General features: G+C 43.5%; 1 protein-coding gene across 1 annotated transcript in view; it reads left to right on the top strand.

The window, feature by feature from the left end:
- Positions 1–635: 635 nt before the first annotated feature.
- The window catches only part of RNF38 (ring finger protein 38), a gene marked incomplete at both ends in the record, with an annotated part of 106,303 nt that continues 91,315 nt past the window's right edge, over positions 636–15,623 (top strand). The window contains one exon of the mRNA XM_084239187.1: positions 636–885. Coding sequence (XP_084095313.1) covers positions 636–885 — 250 coding nt within the window. The remainder of the gene's footprint in view (positions 886–15,623) is intronic.

The following is a 15,623-nucleotide window of genomic DNA, read 5'->3' as shown; positions in this document are numbered from 1 at the left end:
AGCGCGAGCTTCTTTCCTAAGTGTCTGAAAGGGAAAAACTTTGAGGAAACAGTCATGAGGGAGGGGCGGGCGCGGGGGCCGCGGCCACAGCTGGGAGGACCGGAGGCAGGAAGCCGCGGCGAGAGAGGCCGGCGGGCGGACAGTAGCTCCCGGCCGAGCCCCGGCAAACTCCGCGGCACGGAACCACCGCGCCGGAGGCAGCGGCGCAGCGAAGCCTGAGGCGCAGCCGGGCCTGGTCGCGCGAGGCCAGGCCCGGGAGGCCCGCAGCCGCGCCCCGGGGGCGGGCCCGGGGCGGGGCAGCCCCTGGAGCCGGGCGCTCCCGGCGGGGGGCCCTCGGCCGCCCCACCTCCGCGAGCAGCCGGGGCGGAGGGTGCCCCGCGGCGCCGCCCGCCCGGCCCCGGAGCCGCGGCCCGGGAGCCGGCAGCCCATTGGCGGCGGCGGCGCGGCGTCCCCGCCCCCCCCGCGCCCCGCCCCCTCCTCCGCCGCGGCCGCTTCCCGGCTCCGCCTCCTCCCCCTGCGGGAGCCGCCTCCGTCGCCAGCGCCGCCGCCGCCGCCGCCGCCGCCGGCCGGGGCCCAGCCAGCGCCCGCCGCGCCGGAGTCGAGTCGCAGCCGGAGCAGCTGCCTGAGGCTCCGCCATGAGCGGAAGCGCCGCCGCCGCCGCCGCCTCAGCAGCCGCGGCCGCCGCGCACTTCCAGCCTCAGTCTTCGTCTCCCAGGCCGGGCCCCGCCGAGCTCGGGCCCCCGCGCCGCCCGCGCCCCCCGCCGCCGCCGCCGCCGCCGCCCCGGCCCGAGCCCGCCGCCGCCGGCCGCCTCAGCCCTCCCGGCCACGGGCCTCTCCGGGCGGGCGCCCAGGGAGGCGGCGCTTGCGGCCGAGCGCCCGGAGCAGGTACGGGGTCGCGGGGCGGGCCGGGCGGGGAGGGGCGTGGGTGGGCTCGGGGGTGGGGGGCCCCGGGGCGTGCGGTCCGGCCGCCCGGCCCCGCCGAGGGGGTGGAGCGTGGCCCGGGGCGGCTCGGGCGGGCCGCGGGTCCCCGGTGAGCCCCGAGTCCCGCTCGCGCGGAGCGGCTCACAAAGCGTTTCCCATCCGGCGGGGCCCCCACCCGGGGGTGGCGGGGCAGGACCCTTCTGGGTCTCACTTGGTGGACGAGGAAACTGAGGCTGCGGGGGAAAGTGACTTGCCCAAGGTCACATAGCCCGGGAGAGGCGTAGCCTGGCGGGGACCCAGGGGGCACCCCGAGCCGGCGCGGTCCCCGGGCGGGGGGCGCTGGGAGGCGGCGGAGCCCTCAGCCCTCGAGAGCCCCGAGAGGTTCATCGAGGAGGAGGGGGCGCTAGGCCCCGCTCCCAGGCACGCCCACCCGACGCTTTTTGGGGCTGGATGAGGAGAAAGGATCTCTCGCGTGGTGGGACCGAGGAGCAGGGGCCGCTTCGGGGGCTTCATGCAGCCACCCCGGGGAGCCGATTTGAGGAGTCGCGGGGGACAGACTCCTGTGAGGGGTGCGCTCTCGGGGAGAGGGCTTTCTGGAGTGAGTGGTGCAGAGCGACGAAACTTCTTAACATGGGGACCGTTTGGTCTCTGCCAGGCCACCTTCCTCACCACTGCACGGGCTAAACCAATCCAGCTGGAATTAATAGGAGGGAGGCCTCCTACTTTTGTGGAGACGCCCTAGGTGTCTTTTCCCACGAAATGACCCGAGTTTCCTTCATTCCGCAAACAGAAATGCCTGTGTGGCTCTGGTATAGGCATTTCTGTCACAGAAGGCAGAAGGAGTTTTGTTTGGGTTTTTTTTTTTTTTAAGGTGTTCTGGACCTCTTATACTTGGAGAGCCCCTGGGGAAAGAACAGTTACTCCAGGATTGAAGGGGAAGGAAACAGGGAGGCTTGGGACAAGTCCCGGCCCTCCCTTCCACTCCAACCCCCCCTCCCCCCGGCGCCCCCCACATATAATGCAGGGCCATGTGCTGCATGGGTTTTCCGTTTTTCTTTGGAAAGAGTGATTGGATGGGTTGTTCTTACTGTGGATGTATTTTAGAACGGGAAGGAGGAGAGGACTTACAGATCTTCAGAAGTGGGAGAGACAGCAACTGTTATAGGCAATGAAGAGGGTACCGTGGAGCTAGAAAATAGAAGCTCTGGAATGGGGCAAAGAAGAGGATGTTTAGTCATTGTGGGAGAAGGGAGGGGGTTGCCTAAGGGTGTGTAGGTCTAGAGAAAAAGATTGGAGGGAAAAAAGAGGGAGTCACATGTATGAGTCTATTAGAGGTGGATGGTATCTTGTAAGGTTGAGTAATAGGTTTTGGTCTGCAATTTCTTCATTTTCTTTGAGTAAAAATAGTTGCAAGTACTTTTATATAAATGTTTTAGCATTCCTACCCCTATGTTCTACTGTTCTAAGGCTGCAGCCTTTTAGTGCCCATAGTATTGTCTTGTAAGACTTGACAAAAGAGGGGAGGGAAAGATAATTAGCAAATGCATTAATTAGGCCCTTTGTCCAAGAGGATTCCTTGTTTAAGTCAGCTGTTTGCTTGCTGCCCTCATGCACCTCAGCTTTCCAGCTGTGGTGGTTTGGGAAGAACTGCCCTGATTCAGACAAGATGGGTTTGATTTTTCTTAAAAAACTACTAGGAGCACATATTTGACAGATTATATATGTAAAAGCATGAAAATTCACTTGTCAGAGATTTATAATCAGAGAAATGCAAATTAAAACAACAGTGAGATGCCATTTCACACCCATCAAACTGGCAAAAATTAAATGCTGTGATGACCAAGTGTTAGGTTGTAGGGAAATCAACTTTTATATGTTTCTAGTGGGACTGTAAATGGATATGCAGTTTGCAGGGTAGTATAGTGAAGTCTAATTGAGTGAGGGCAAATTATCTACTCAAAATGTCCATTTCCCTGGTGTATATCCCGACAAATTCTTGCACACTTGTCCAAGAAAGTTAGTACAAAAGCAGTACAAGAATGCTCATTGCAGCTTCAGTGTCCACCAATGGGGGGAATACCTAAATTGTTAGATAGTCCTGAATAATGTAGCAGTGTGAAAAATAAACTATAGCCACATGCCTTAAAATGGTTGAATTTCACAAATATAATATGGGGTGGAGGAGCAAATCACAGATTTCTTACAGAATGCTTCCACTTGTATAAAGTCTGAAAACATGTAAAATATTGTTTGTGCCTATTTACATGTGTATTAACAGTATAAAAATGTGCAGTAACAGCTAACAAAAAATTCAGAGTAGTGACTACCTCTGGGACAAGAAGATGAGGAATTGGATTGAACAGGAGGTACCTAGGGCTTTACTTAATTTGTTTTTTTATATCTGTACTCTATTACTAAAAAAATCTGAATCAGTTGTGAGTTAAGATTGTTCATGTTGGGTGCAGGTTATAGAGATAGTCATGTTATTTAAAATATCTTTTAGATGTTTGAGATATTTCTCACTTGAAAAACATTTTCTTATTTATAGAGCACAGGGTTCCTGTCCTGTAATAATGAAACTCTAGCTGCAGACTCTAGCCCAGTACAGCCTGTTAATCACACAGGCTGGTGATCCTTTTCTTACCCCTTTGTAACCTGCAAAGCCTAGTTTTGCCGTGTGTGACTCTTATTTTGGAACTGCTGATGGGGTGGAGGATTTCCCAGTCTATAGTAACCTTTCTGGTGGACCTAGGTTAACAGTTTGAGCTTTGTCAAAATGTAAGTGCTTTTTGGTGATATTTTTGACTTATCTGAGGTGAGGAGGGGCCCAGAAATCTGATTCTGGAAAAAGTTCCCCAGTAAATTCTGATACCCACTAAAGTTTGAGAACCTTTGCCTTAGGATCCTTCTTACTCTGGGCTGCACTGCATCTCAGCTTTGCCCCAACCTAGCCGCAAGGCAGCCTTCTGTTGCCTCTCCTGTGGGTCTGGGACTGGTTTGGACCCAAGTGATACTTAACTCTTTTGTAGGGCATGAAAGAATGATGGGGTTGGAAACCTGCAAATATTAAAACCTTCTTAGTCCAGGTTGTCTGTTACTCTTAATACCGTGCAGGTAGTTAGGGTGCCCACCAACCACAGGGCAGTTTATGAGGTTTTTTAGACTTTAACCACACGGGTCACTACATGTGGTTTTATCGTTAGGATAAAAGCAAAATGGGGTCTAACAGAGAAGGAAAACTTGCAAATTTGGAGAAAACAAACTCCCTGTATCAAATGGGTATGTGATTGTCCCTTCTTTGCAGATGATGGTGATTGTTAAGTATTTTATCTCTTGACACGCAATTTAAGTTCAGCTGTTTGAGCCTGTAGTGAAACATTTAGGTCTTTAGGAAACAACTGATTATCCCTTTCGGTGGCACCGGGGTTAAAGACACAGTGCTATGAAGCTATTGCCAGCTATTACAGCACAGAGTTCCGTCTGGCCTGGGAACTAACCCACATTAGGCAGCAGACCTCTCCTGTCTCGCACACTGCTGCTCCCCTCAGCAGTGTATTTCAGTAGATCTGTTCTGTCTGTTCTGCTCCCCCTGCTCTGTCTCTGGTGAATCCTCTCACCTCACCTCCCCCGCACCTCTGGCCTACACCCTAGTTCTTGTATGCATAAATAAATAATCTTTTTTTAAAAAAGACTTTCCTTTCTCCCAAATTTGCTGGTTTTCCTTCTCTGCTAGAACCTTTTTGCTCTAGTCCTAATGTGTTTAGTAATGAATATGTATTAACAGACACGAGCATTTCTGGTAATATTTGTGAAATACTTGTTTCTTTGGTGAGGTTCTTCTTTTTAGAAGCCTACCCTGGAGGTGCAGTTTTGCATTGGTATACTTTTGCAGAGCTGTCGTATGGGGTGGTACCTCATATGTAACTGTCTCCTCTGAGAGGGCACCCTGGAGGTTTGGAACTGTTGGTTCAACTTTGACTAACTGTGCCATCCACTTCATCGTTTGCTGTGCAAAGAGGCCTGGTCAGTGCTGGGTCTGGTGCGCCAAAAGAGTTTCTCCAGTGAACTTGCCTTGGGAAGGGATCTGACACTCCTACTCTTCATCAACATATTCAGTTAGAGCACCAAGATCAGCAGCTTAAAACTGTAAAATTTGTTCCTGGGCTAGAGAAATATATCCAGAATAAGCTATTTAGAAAAATACCATCATTTGTAGAGAGATAGAATGAGAGAGAAATCATTAAAAAAGACAAAAGCATCTGGTGAGTGAAGGAGAGAAGGTAGATAGCTCTCTGCCATCTTTCTCTCCACTTTGAAGGCGAAGTACCTGTATTTTTCTCTTTCCATTTCCCTCTGCACCATCATTCCTGAATTTCTTAAGACCTGAGGCTTTTTAGCCAATTTTGAAAATATTTACCCATTTGTATTTTCCATTAAGTGGTTGTTTCTGCTTCTTGCTGTTTCATTTTTTTCTTGGGAGTTGGGGGAGTACCTAACCAAGGACAAGACTGGACTTCCTACTGCTTTTGCAAATAATGGCAGTGTGTTTTTCAGAACAGTTGTCATGGAAGAGTGCTGTTCTGTGGGCTCAAGGGAGAGGTACATTTGAAGTGGTTTCTGTTGTCTTTTTTATTATTTTTTAAAACACGTTTGAGGGTGATGGATAGAGAGTTCCATTGTGCTTTTGCCTGCTATCATGAAGGAATTTTATTTTTTGTGAAGAAAATGTATGTAAATAAAATCACAAATGTTAAACAATGATTATATGCCCACACATGGAGAATAAGCAGTTCTCACCTATAGGCCTAGCCCAAAGCAGTTTTTTTTTTTTTTCCCCCTATTTGCTAAAATAGATATTAGTGCTCTTCTAGGGACTATTTATTCTTAGGACAGTGAACTAGAGTGTTGTTGGACTGGTGGGGGAAGAGAATGATGGATCTATACTAGGGCTTATCAGTAATTGCCTCCAGTTCTACTATGGAAAGCTAACACTGCATTTTGATTTTGTGATAAATTGTGTAGAAATGAGAGAGATTGTGAGTTTTGATTTATAATCATTTGGCTTTTTTGAAAGAAAAAAACAGGGAAGAAGTGGTAAGAGAAAGAAATATATACCTGGATAAGAGCTTAGCAGGCAGTTAAGTAATAGGACATTTTGCAGTGCTTTTGGGATGTTCATTGAATTGAGAGTTAGTTACCTGTTTGTGTATCCGTTCTGCTTCAGCACCTTTGCATTCAGTGTCTGCAAATGGTACTCACTGATCTTCAGTTGAACCTCTTTTATTGTCACGGAGCCAGAAAGTGAGTGGTTTTGAAGACTGGCCTGAAGTAGTAGGGTAAAAGTAAAATGAGTATTCATTTCATAACCACTTTTGCAACTAGAACTTGGTACTCTCATAATAAAAATAATTTTTCAGTTGATTTTTAGGCCGTACATATATTCAATAGATTTGTCTTTCTAAACAGATTTTTGTTGCTGCCTCAACACATATTTGAACACCTATTGGATATCAGTTATACCAGTACTGACCACCTATTCATTGTCAGGTCCTGAGAACAGCACAGGAGCATGCTTTACCTCTTGCTTTCTCTTCTCATTTTGTCGTGCTTCCTTTTGCTCCCTGACTTTCTGGACTTGGTGGTAATTTTTGCCCATCTGTCAGGATAACATCCCCTGCCCCCACCCTCCATGGGAAGGCTGCAGAGGCTTCTTAGAACCTTGACTGGGCACACATAAGTAAAACACCTCTAAATAATATCGAGCTCGAAGTCTCCAAGGACCCCATAGTGGCTTCACTCCTTTTCCTTCACTGCTGCCTGTGTTGCCACCACCCACCCTTAGCGGTGGAGCTTGTAAGACACCCCTCTCACCCCCAATCATACAAAGAGGCTTTGTGCTGTGAGGATGTTCTAAAGGCGGGATCACTGTAATTATAATTCCCTGAGCACAACTAAGTAATGGGGGCAGGCAGGGTAAAGATGGTATCCAAGTACTTGTTGGTAGGGAGAAGTCAGGCGGGGATTAAAAATCATCTGGAGACAGTACCAAAATGGATAATGGAGCGTTGTTGGTAATGCTGACGGGAATGTGTTTAAGTGAATATATTTCAGGGCTTTAAATTCTAATACTTGTGAGATACTTGAAGCTTTAAAAAGCACAAGACAGCCGGAATTTTTTTTTTTTCAGTCTAAAATTGTAACTGGAAAGTACTTTGCAAGAAGGTATGTAGAAATCTGGATTTACTTTTTGCTTTGTGTTTGTGTTGCAGAATGAGATTGCCAAAGAAAGCCAAACACATAACTTGCTAACAATCTAGGGGGGTTCCCACTAATCCTTTTTTTAAAGTTTCTATTGATGAAAGTAAGCACTGACATTTTGGGGCAGCTGATTTCCCCTGACCAGCATCAAAAATAAAAATCAATCAATCTGGGGATATTTGCATAATAAACTCACATCAGTTGTCCTATGTCATGATATGTTTTCAAGCTCTCTTGAAATCTTTTAGTGAACACCTTTTTTCTTACTATGTTAACTATTTGTATATTACTCTTACTAGTGTCTCAAACAAACCTTTTTTTTTTTTAAAAACATGCACCAAACAGTTGACAGCAAAGGTTATCTTTAAACTTCAGGATAGTTTTACTCCAGTCTCCCTTTCTCTGGGTGAGCTGAAACGAGCCCTGTTTTTGTTGTAATTAGCATTGACATCTGGTTGAGTAAGGCAGCCAGGTAGTGTACTCCATGGGAGCCCATAGCTACATGAGTCCGCCCTTCCTGCTGTTACTGGTGGTGTCAGATCAGGAGTTGGACTTTTATTTTGACTGTGTAGCATGGTTTTGTCCTGTTTGAGGAAATGTACCTTTTTTATTGACAAAAATTGAGTATTTTTAAAGATTTGATATGCGCTGAAATGATCACTACAGTCAGGTTTTTAATACATATATATCACCTTACATACTTTTTCTTTTTTCTGGTGAGAATGTTTAATATCTACTCTCAGCAGATGTCACTCTCTACTCTCAGAACTTACTCATTTTATAACTGAAGGCTTGTTTTGATCAACATCACCGTTTCCCCCCACCCTCCAGCCTCTGGTTACCACCAGTCTACTCTATTTCTATGAGTTTGAATTTTTAAATTAAAAAAAGAATGCTTTTTAAATCCACATAGAAGTGAAGTTGTGTGTTTTTTCTCTTTCTGGTTTATTTCACTTAGCATAATCTCCAGGTTCATGCAAGTTGTTGTTGATAGCAGAATTTCCTTCTGTCTTATGGCTGGATAGTATTCCATTGTATGTGGATGCTATATCCTCCTCAGCCCTTCAGCTGTCAAACATTTAGATTATTTCTCTCTCTTCACCAGTGTGATTAATGCTACAGTGAACATGGGAGTAGAGCTGTCTTAAGGAAATCTACCTTAAATTTATTTTCACATTGGAATACTGGGCAGTCCGTTACAAAGATATTGCCCAAATAATCCTTTCAAAAGATAACCAATTAGGTAGCTATACTTTGAGATTTAAAAGTATATACAAGGATTCATTTTATCCAGTTTTAATGAAAAGATTGGTCACTTTCCCCCTACTATTTTAGGCAAATTTAGTTTAATTGTAAACTGTTATTTTGGCTACTTCCTTTAGTGACTAACCTTTGTTTATTGTACTCTCTTGGCCTTTGAAAGTAATGATAAAGCATCTGTTGAATGCCTACTGTGTACCAGGCACAGCGAGGATTTCAGATATAATTCAAATATGCAACAGTTCAGCAATAGATTTGGGAAGTATGTGAGCAGATCAAACTCATTTTTGGGTCTGCTTACCCTTAATAAGAGGTCAGAGAACATCAGAGTTAGTAGAAGTGCTGTGATAACTTTGATAATTAACATTATTGAAGCACAATCTGATCAGATAAAATAAAAATAAAATGGCTGTCTTTTGACTAAAAGAAGTCTGGCATTCAGGGCCAGCATATTGGGCCTTCATTATTTCAATTTCTGCTATTTTCCTCATGAATATTATTCTCCAGGGAAATAGAATGTCCTGTTGCCCTTTTGAGTATAATTTACTCACCTCTGTCTGTCCTTCTGTTACTTCAGCTTGGAATGCCTATCGTCCTTCAGTGTTTACAAATCCTACTTATTTCTTTAATATCTGGATAGTGGTCACTTACTGTGTACTTAATATGTGCAAGACTTTGTTCTAAGTGCTTTTCCTGAATTAATTTAATTTTCACTACAGTCCTTTTAGGTTGGTGCTATCATTGTCCTTATTATACAGATGAATAAACTGGAGCACAGAAAGGTTAAATAATTTGCCATAGATGATGGAGCTATTAAGAGTGATTTCTGGGATATAAATCCAAGCCATCCAGTTCCAGAGTCTGTATTTTTAGCTATCCTGCTTTACTGTATCGCACTTTATAGGTACCTTGAGCAAAATTTGTGGTCAGTTTTGGTAACGGAAGAGTAGACTATAAGCACAGTGATCACTGCTTATGCCCCTGAAGGCAATTTGCAGTCTTGAGTTTCATCATCGCTCTTGAAAAATATCCTTTTTTAAAAAAGTTTTGAATTATTGTGTTAATTTATTATTATATTATTTATTTTGTTTTTCTTTTTTTCTTTAAAGTAATATTTTTATAATAATTCATTATTAAAATAAAAAAATTTTAATCATTCATTATTTTTTCATGTCAGGAGTAGGAGTAAAGTGGGTTCGGGCATATTTAAATTGCTTCTTAGAAAATCCCCCATGTTCTATGATTCTTGAACATTAAGATCTTTACCGAGAGCTTGTTTTGGTGCTTAAATAGATACAAAACTTTCCACAGAAAATTTGACCCTACTCAGAAGAACTTCAGAATCCCACCGTTTCTTTGTGGATATGGGTACCCCACCCTTTAATCTGTGCAAAAGTTGATATTAGATTTCTTTTTAGCCTTCTTTATTTCTAAGATAAACTGATATATCACACGCAAAAGCTTAAACAATCTTTTATTCATTAGTATAGAATATGAACTTTTCAGGCATCACTTGGAGAGAGAGGTGTTGTATTGATGCCACTGAGACTGGGTTGTTTGAGGAAGATAATGTAGCCTAGTAGCTCCCAAATAAACTACTTAAAAATTGATAAAAAATTTTATAAAATGGCCTAAAGTTGAGCTCTAAGATTGAGTAAGTCTTCTCATAAGCAATTAGTAGGTAGTTGTCCTGTTATTGTTTCTTGTATATTATGGACTTAGCAGGCAGTGATGGGCCATTCATTTAGAAAATGTTCTATAAGAAAATGGAATTTTAAGGTCAGTACCAGACTTTATGGATACCTGGAAAGGAAAATGAATTATCCAGCTATCAAATTTCTAAACAGTATGGAATTAATTCATAAGAGACAGATATCCTTTTCATCCAGGCATGGTAAAAAGCTAATTAATCTAGATAATTAACAAATTTCCATCCATTTACTGGTTTAGTTTTTTTTTTTTTTTAAAGATTTATTTATGCATACAAGAGCTGGGTTGTAGGCCAAAGGTGCAGGGGAAGGGGGTGAGAGGATTCACCAGAGAAAGGGTGGGGAGACGAACAGGCAGATCTACTGAAATATACTGCTGAAGGGAGCAGCTAGCAAGATAGGAGAGGTCTGCCACATGGGTTAGCTCCCTGGCCGGGGATCAAACTCGTGTTTCAGTGGCTGCCAATAGCTTCATAGCGCTGAGGCTTAACCCCTTGCGCCACCAGGGAGGCCCTCACCCATTATGTGATTTTTAAAAAGAAAACCAAAAAAACAACAAAGGTAACATGTCAAAAGATTTGCTTTCTTAAAATGAATGTTACTCTTGAGGTTGTTGCTGTCTGTGTTGAGCTCAAAACTAAAGTTAGAATTTCACTTTAGAATGTTTAGATAATACTTAGTTTAAGTCTAACTTTTGGCAGAACAGAATCTTTTTTAAAAAATGAACTATATCAGTTGATATTGTTTGATAGAATGGTTGTATTTTTTCCTGCTGCGATATAATTTAAAAGGCAAGGCCCAAATTTATTTCAGGTCCTGACTATGAACTCTTTGTTTCTATGGTGGAAAAAAAGTTGTCAAATTGAAAAGGGTCTTTAGAACTGTTGGTTCCACGATTATCTTATGAAGGGAGACAAGTCAAATTGGGTAGGGGCCCCACAGAATTAACCATGCTACTTCCTTGGTCAGGAAAGCTCAGAAAAGGGGGGCCTGTCTTACATTGGAGCGAGGCGTAAGCCTGGTAGGAACTAGAAGTGAAACTGGAAGTACCTTTAAAAAGCAGATCGTTTGTTGCATTAGGCGGAGTCAGGCTGAATTGAACAGTGAGGCTATGATTCTCTGGCACAAATAAGCATGTAGTTCTCCTGGAAGGTTTCCTGAGAGAGTCATATTTGTAGTTGATTCAAGACAGACCTAAAACTCAGTGGAGGAAAATGACAGAATAGCAAAAGGAGAGGCTGAGGCAGGAGCTTTAAGGTGCTGGTTTTGGAAGATAGTTCTGAGCCTTTGAGGAAAGTAGTAGGAACTCTGGGGACATTTCCCTTCCCCTCAAGCTGTACAGAGTTGGAGTTGCAGCCTGGAAGTGGTAGTAGATGCACTTGTTAGAACAGGAAAGTTGTTGCTCTGTGGTTTGTTTCAAAATGGATTGCCACTACAATATAAGTGATACAAACAAAGGTTAGCTACCCTTATCTAATTTTATTGTGCCTGGGGTTAAAATTGAAATTCACTTATTTTAAAAGGAAAATGAAAACTTATGATGTAACATTGACACTAAGAGCAATCATTTTCCAAAGTAACTTAATGTTACTTACATGCTCTCTATCAGTGCCAAAGATGACACTGCTAACATGCTTTGTGTAACTAGGGCAGCAGTGCTGTTGTTTTTCCCACAGGAATGATAGATTCATATTCAAAGAGATTAAAAGCCTTTCTGCTCTTTCTGTTGGCCTTCCCCTGTCTCATCCCCAGAAACCACTCATCCACAGTGTGTGGATGGGAACTGGGAAATATGAATTGGGGTTGTGTTTGACAGCTTTGTGGTAGACCAGCACTTCTCACACTTCAGTTATTTATGCATCAACTGGGAATCTTAAAACACAGATTTTCTAGCTATAACACTAGATGCTGTAGTTTTGAGTAGCCAAGTGGTAGACTTTTTAACCTGCATGATACTTAAAGTGACTAAAATTCTTAAAAGGAGATTACTGGGCTCCACCTCCTAAGTTTTTGTTCACTTCATTAGGATGGGACCTAATATTTTGTATTTTAAACAATTTTCCATGTGATGTTAATATGCTGAGGGTGGTGTTGGTATATTTTGAGAGCCACTGAGGTAGAGAATCAAGCCTTCTTTCTTGACTTATTGAGCAGTACTTTATAACTGAAGTAAAAATGGTGGAAAAAAGGTTGCAGGGCTTCCCTGCAGCTGTCCTGGTGGTGCAGCCGGTAAAGTCTCAGTGTTATCAAGCTATCTGCAGCCTCTGCAGCACGAGTTCGATCCCTGGCCAGGGAGCTAACCCACATGGTGCAGCAGACCTCTCCTGTCTCGGCCGCTGCTCCCCTCAGTGTATTTCAGTCAGTCTGCCTGTTCTGTTCCCCACTCTGGTGAATCCTCTCACCACCCCACACCTCTGGCCTAAACCCTCGTTCTTATATTCATAAATTAAAAAAAAAAAAAAACAGGTTGCAGAGATCAGCCATATGCAAAAAAATGAAACTGGACCACTTGCTCACCTCTAAACAAAAATCAGCTCAAAGTGGATTAAAGATTTGAATATAAGACCAGAATCCATTAAACAGGGAGAAGAATTTAGGCAAAATACTCCACACATTAGTTTTACTGTTGTCTTTGGGACTCAACTCCAACCACAAGGAAAATGAAAGCAAAAATAAACAAATGGAACATCAAACTATGTACAGCAAAACAAAGCAACTTATCAGTAAAACAAAAAGACACCTAATGAATGGGAGAAAATATGTGCATGTCATACATCCCACCAGGGGCTAATATAGATCTATAAAGAATTCATCCATGGGCCTCCCCGGTGGCGCAGCAGTTGAGCGCAGGGTTGCAAAGCTGTCCGCGGCCTCTGCGGCGCCGGTTCGATCCCCGGCTGCTCCCCGGCCACCAGAGGAGGGTCCCACATGGCGCGCAGACCTCTCCTGCAGCCCGCTGCTCCCCTCAGCAGTGAACTTCGGTCCTTCTGCCTGCTCTGCTCCCCGCTCTGGCTCTGGTGAATTCTCTCACCCTCCCGCGCTTCTGACTGTACCCAGTGCATGTACAAACAAACAAACAAATAAATAAAAATACATGCCTCTTTAAAAAAAAAAAATTCATCCATTTCAATAAAAAGAGAACAAAAACTCCAATCAAAAATTGGACAGAGGAGCTAAGCAGACCCTTCTCCAAAGAAGACATACAAAATGGCCTACAGGCACATGAAAAAAATGTTGACTATCATGGTCCTCCCTGGTGGTGCAAGGGGTTAAGTCTCAGCACTCTGAAGCTCTCTGCAGCCACTGCAGCATGAGTTTGATCCCCAGCCAGGGAGCTAACACACCTGGCACAGCGTACCTCTCCTGTCTTGCCTGCTGCTCCCCTCAGCAGTGTATTTCAGTAGATCTGCCTGTTCTGTTCCCTGCTCTGTCTCTGATGAATCCTCTCATTTCCTGCACCTCTGGCTTGAACTCAAGTTCTTGTATGTATAAATAAATAAATCTTTAAAAAAATGTTAATTATCACCTATCATCAGGAAATGCAAATTAAAAGCATATGGAGATACCACCTCACTCCAATGAGAATGGCTCATATCAAAACCCCAGAAACCACAAATTTTGGCTAGAGTGTGGAGAAAAAGGAACCCTTGTACACTAATGGTGAGAATGCAGACTAGAACAGCCCCTATGGAAAAAAGAATGGAGGTTTCTCAAAATATTAAATATAGATATACCTACCTTATGATCCAGTAATCCCATTCCTTGCCGTTTATCCTAAGAATGCAAAAACGCAATGGAAGAGTATATATACGCCTATGTTCATTGCAGCACTATTTACAACAGCCAAGTTATGGAAGCAACCTAAGTTGCTAAATTTAGGAGATATGGTGACTAAAGTTAGATTTGGTACATATAGTTGATGGAATACTATTCAACTATAGAAAGGATCAGCTGCAGTTTGCTACATGGATGGAAGTGGAGGGGATTATGCTAAATACGTCAAAGGGAGAAAGACATATAGCAGATAATTTCACTCATGTGGAATATAAAACAAAACAAACTGACAAAATTAAACCAATACAAAGTCTGGAAATGAGTGCTGAATTGAGGCCACTAGAGGGGAGGGGAGTCAGTGGTATATGATACAGGGGTGCTGGTGCTCTGGGTTGGGTATGGTGAGGTGATGCACATCTGAAGAGGTGTGAACCTATTCCTCTGAGTCGTACACAGTGATGTAAACCAGTGTTACCTCAAAAAAAAAGAAAAGTTGCAGAAAATAATAGCAATCTTAATAGCGTTATTAATACTGTTAAGTAAATAACACTTTATGACACAATTCTATTTTATTGTGGTGAGTGTATCTCTCTGTCAAGGGAAAAAAAAAATCAACAACAAACCCTACCAAAATGAAGATAACAAATTAATTACTGCTGGGGAAGGATTTAGGGTTATGGGGGGTGGAATTTTAGCTTTCTAAGCAAGGTTTTAATTTTTAATGATGAGACTGTAATTTTAATTTTATAAAATGTTAGAAGAAATTGGGGCCAGTTATCATTCATTTACTTCTGCAGATCTATCCTCTACCCTTTTTCACCTGACTCTCAGCTGTAAAAAAAAGAATCCCCAGGTTCTTTGGCTTCTTGTTGGGTTCAACTTAGGAGCAGGTTGAAGGGAAGGAGGCAAATGAGGTCAGGATATTTATCCCCTTTCTTAATGGTAGCCTGAATTATATTATCTGGGTTCTGGTAATCATTGTTGCTTATCTGCTTTTGTTCTGCCCTGCGTAGTCCTAGCTCATGTCCTATTTTATAATTATTCCTTTTATGAATAAACCCTCTTTAGGTAATTCTAATCTGAGTTTGCCATCTCTTTACTGTGGGAACCCTGACTGATGTACTCTCCATGATCATTCCTCCCTTACTGCAATCCCAGAGGTAATGACAGTATTATTTTGATGTTTCTGTCCTTCCAGATATTTTCTTTTTTTTTTTTTAAAGATTTATTTATTTATTTATTTATACAAGCACTGGGTACAGTCAGAAGAGCGGGAGGTGAGAGAATTCACCAGAGCCAGGGCAGGGAGCAGAGCAGGCAGAAGGACCGAAGCACACTGCCGAGGGGAGCAGCGGGCGGCAGGAGAGGTCTGCGCGCCATGTGGGACCCTCCTCTGGTGGCCTGGGAGCAGCTGGGGATAGAACCAGCGTTGCAGAGGCTGCGGGCAGCTTCGCAACCCAGCGCTCAACCGCTGCGCCACGGGGGAGGCCCCAGATATTTTCTATATACATGTGTGGCACTCAAATGTCATATATATAAATAACACATAAAGAACATATTGTACTTCCTATTGTATAATTTTTTTAACATGACTGTTTCGTGACCATCTTTATACATAAGTGTAATCTCATTCTTATTTTTTTTTAACTAAAAACAATTTTTCCCTTACCCCCTCCTGTTCCTCATTCTTAATCTGTGCAA

The sequence above is a fragment of the Talpa europaea genome, assembly GCF_964194135.1.
Source record: "Talpa europaea genome assembly, chromosome: 7".
In the NCBI taxonomy this organism is placed as follows: Eukaryota; Metazoa; Chordata; class Mammalia; order Eulipotyphla; family Talpidae; genus Talpa; species Talpa europaea.
Note: the sequence above shows the minus strand (reverse complement) of the source record. Positions and strands in the feature narration are given on the sequence as shown.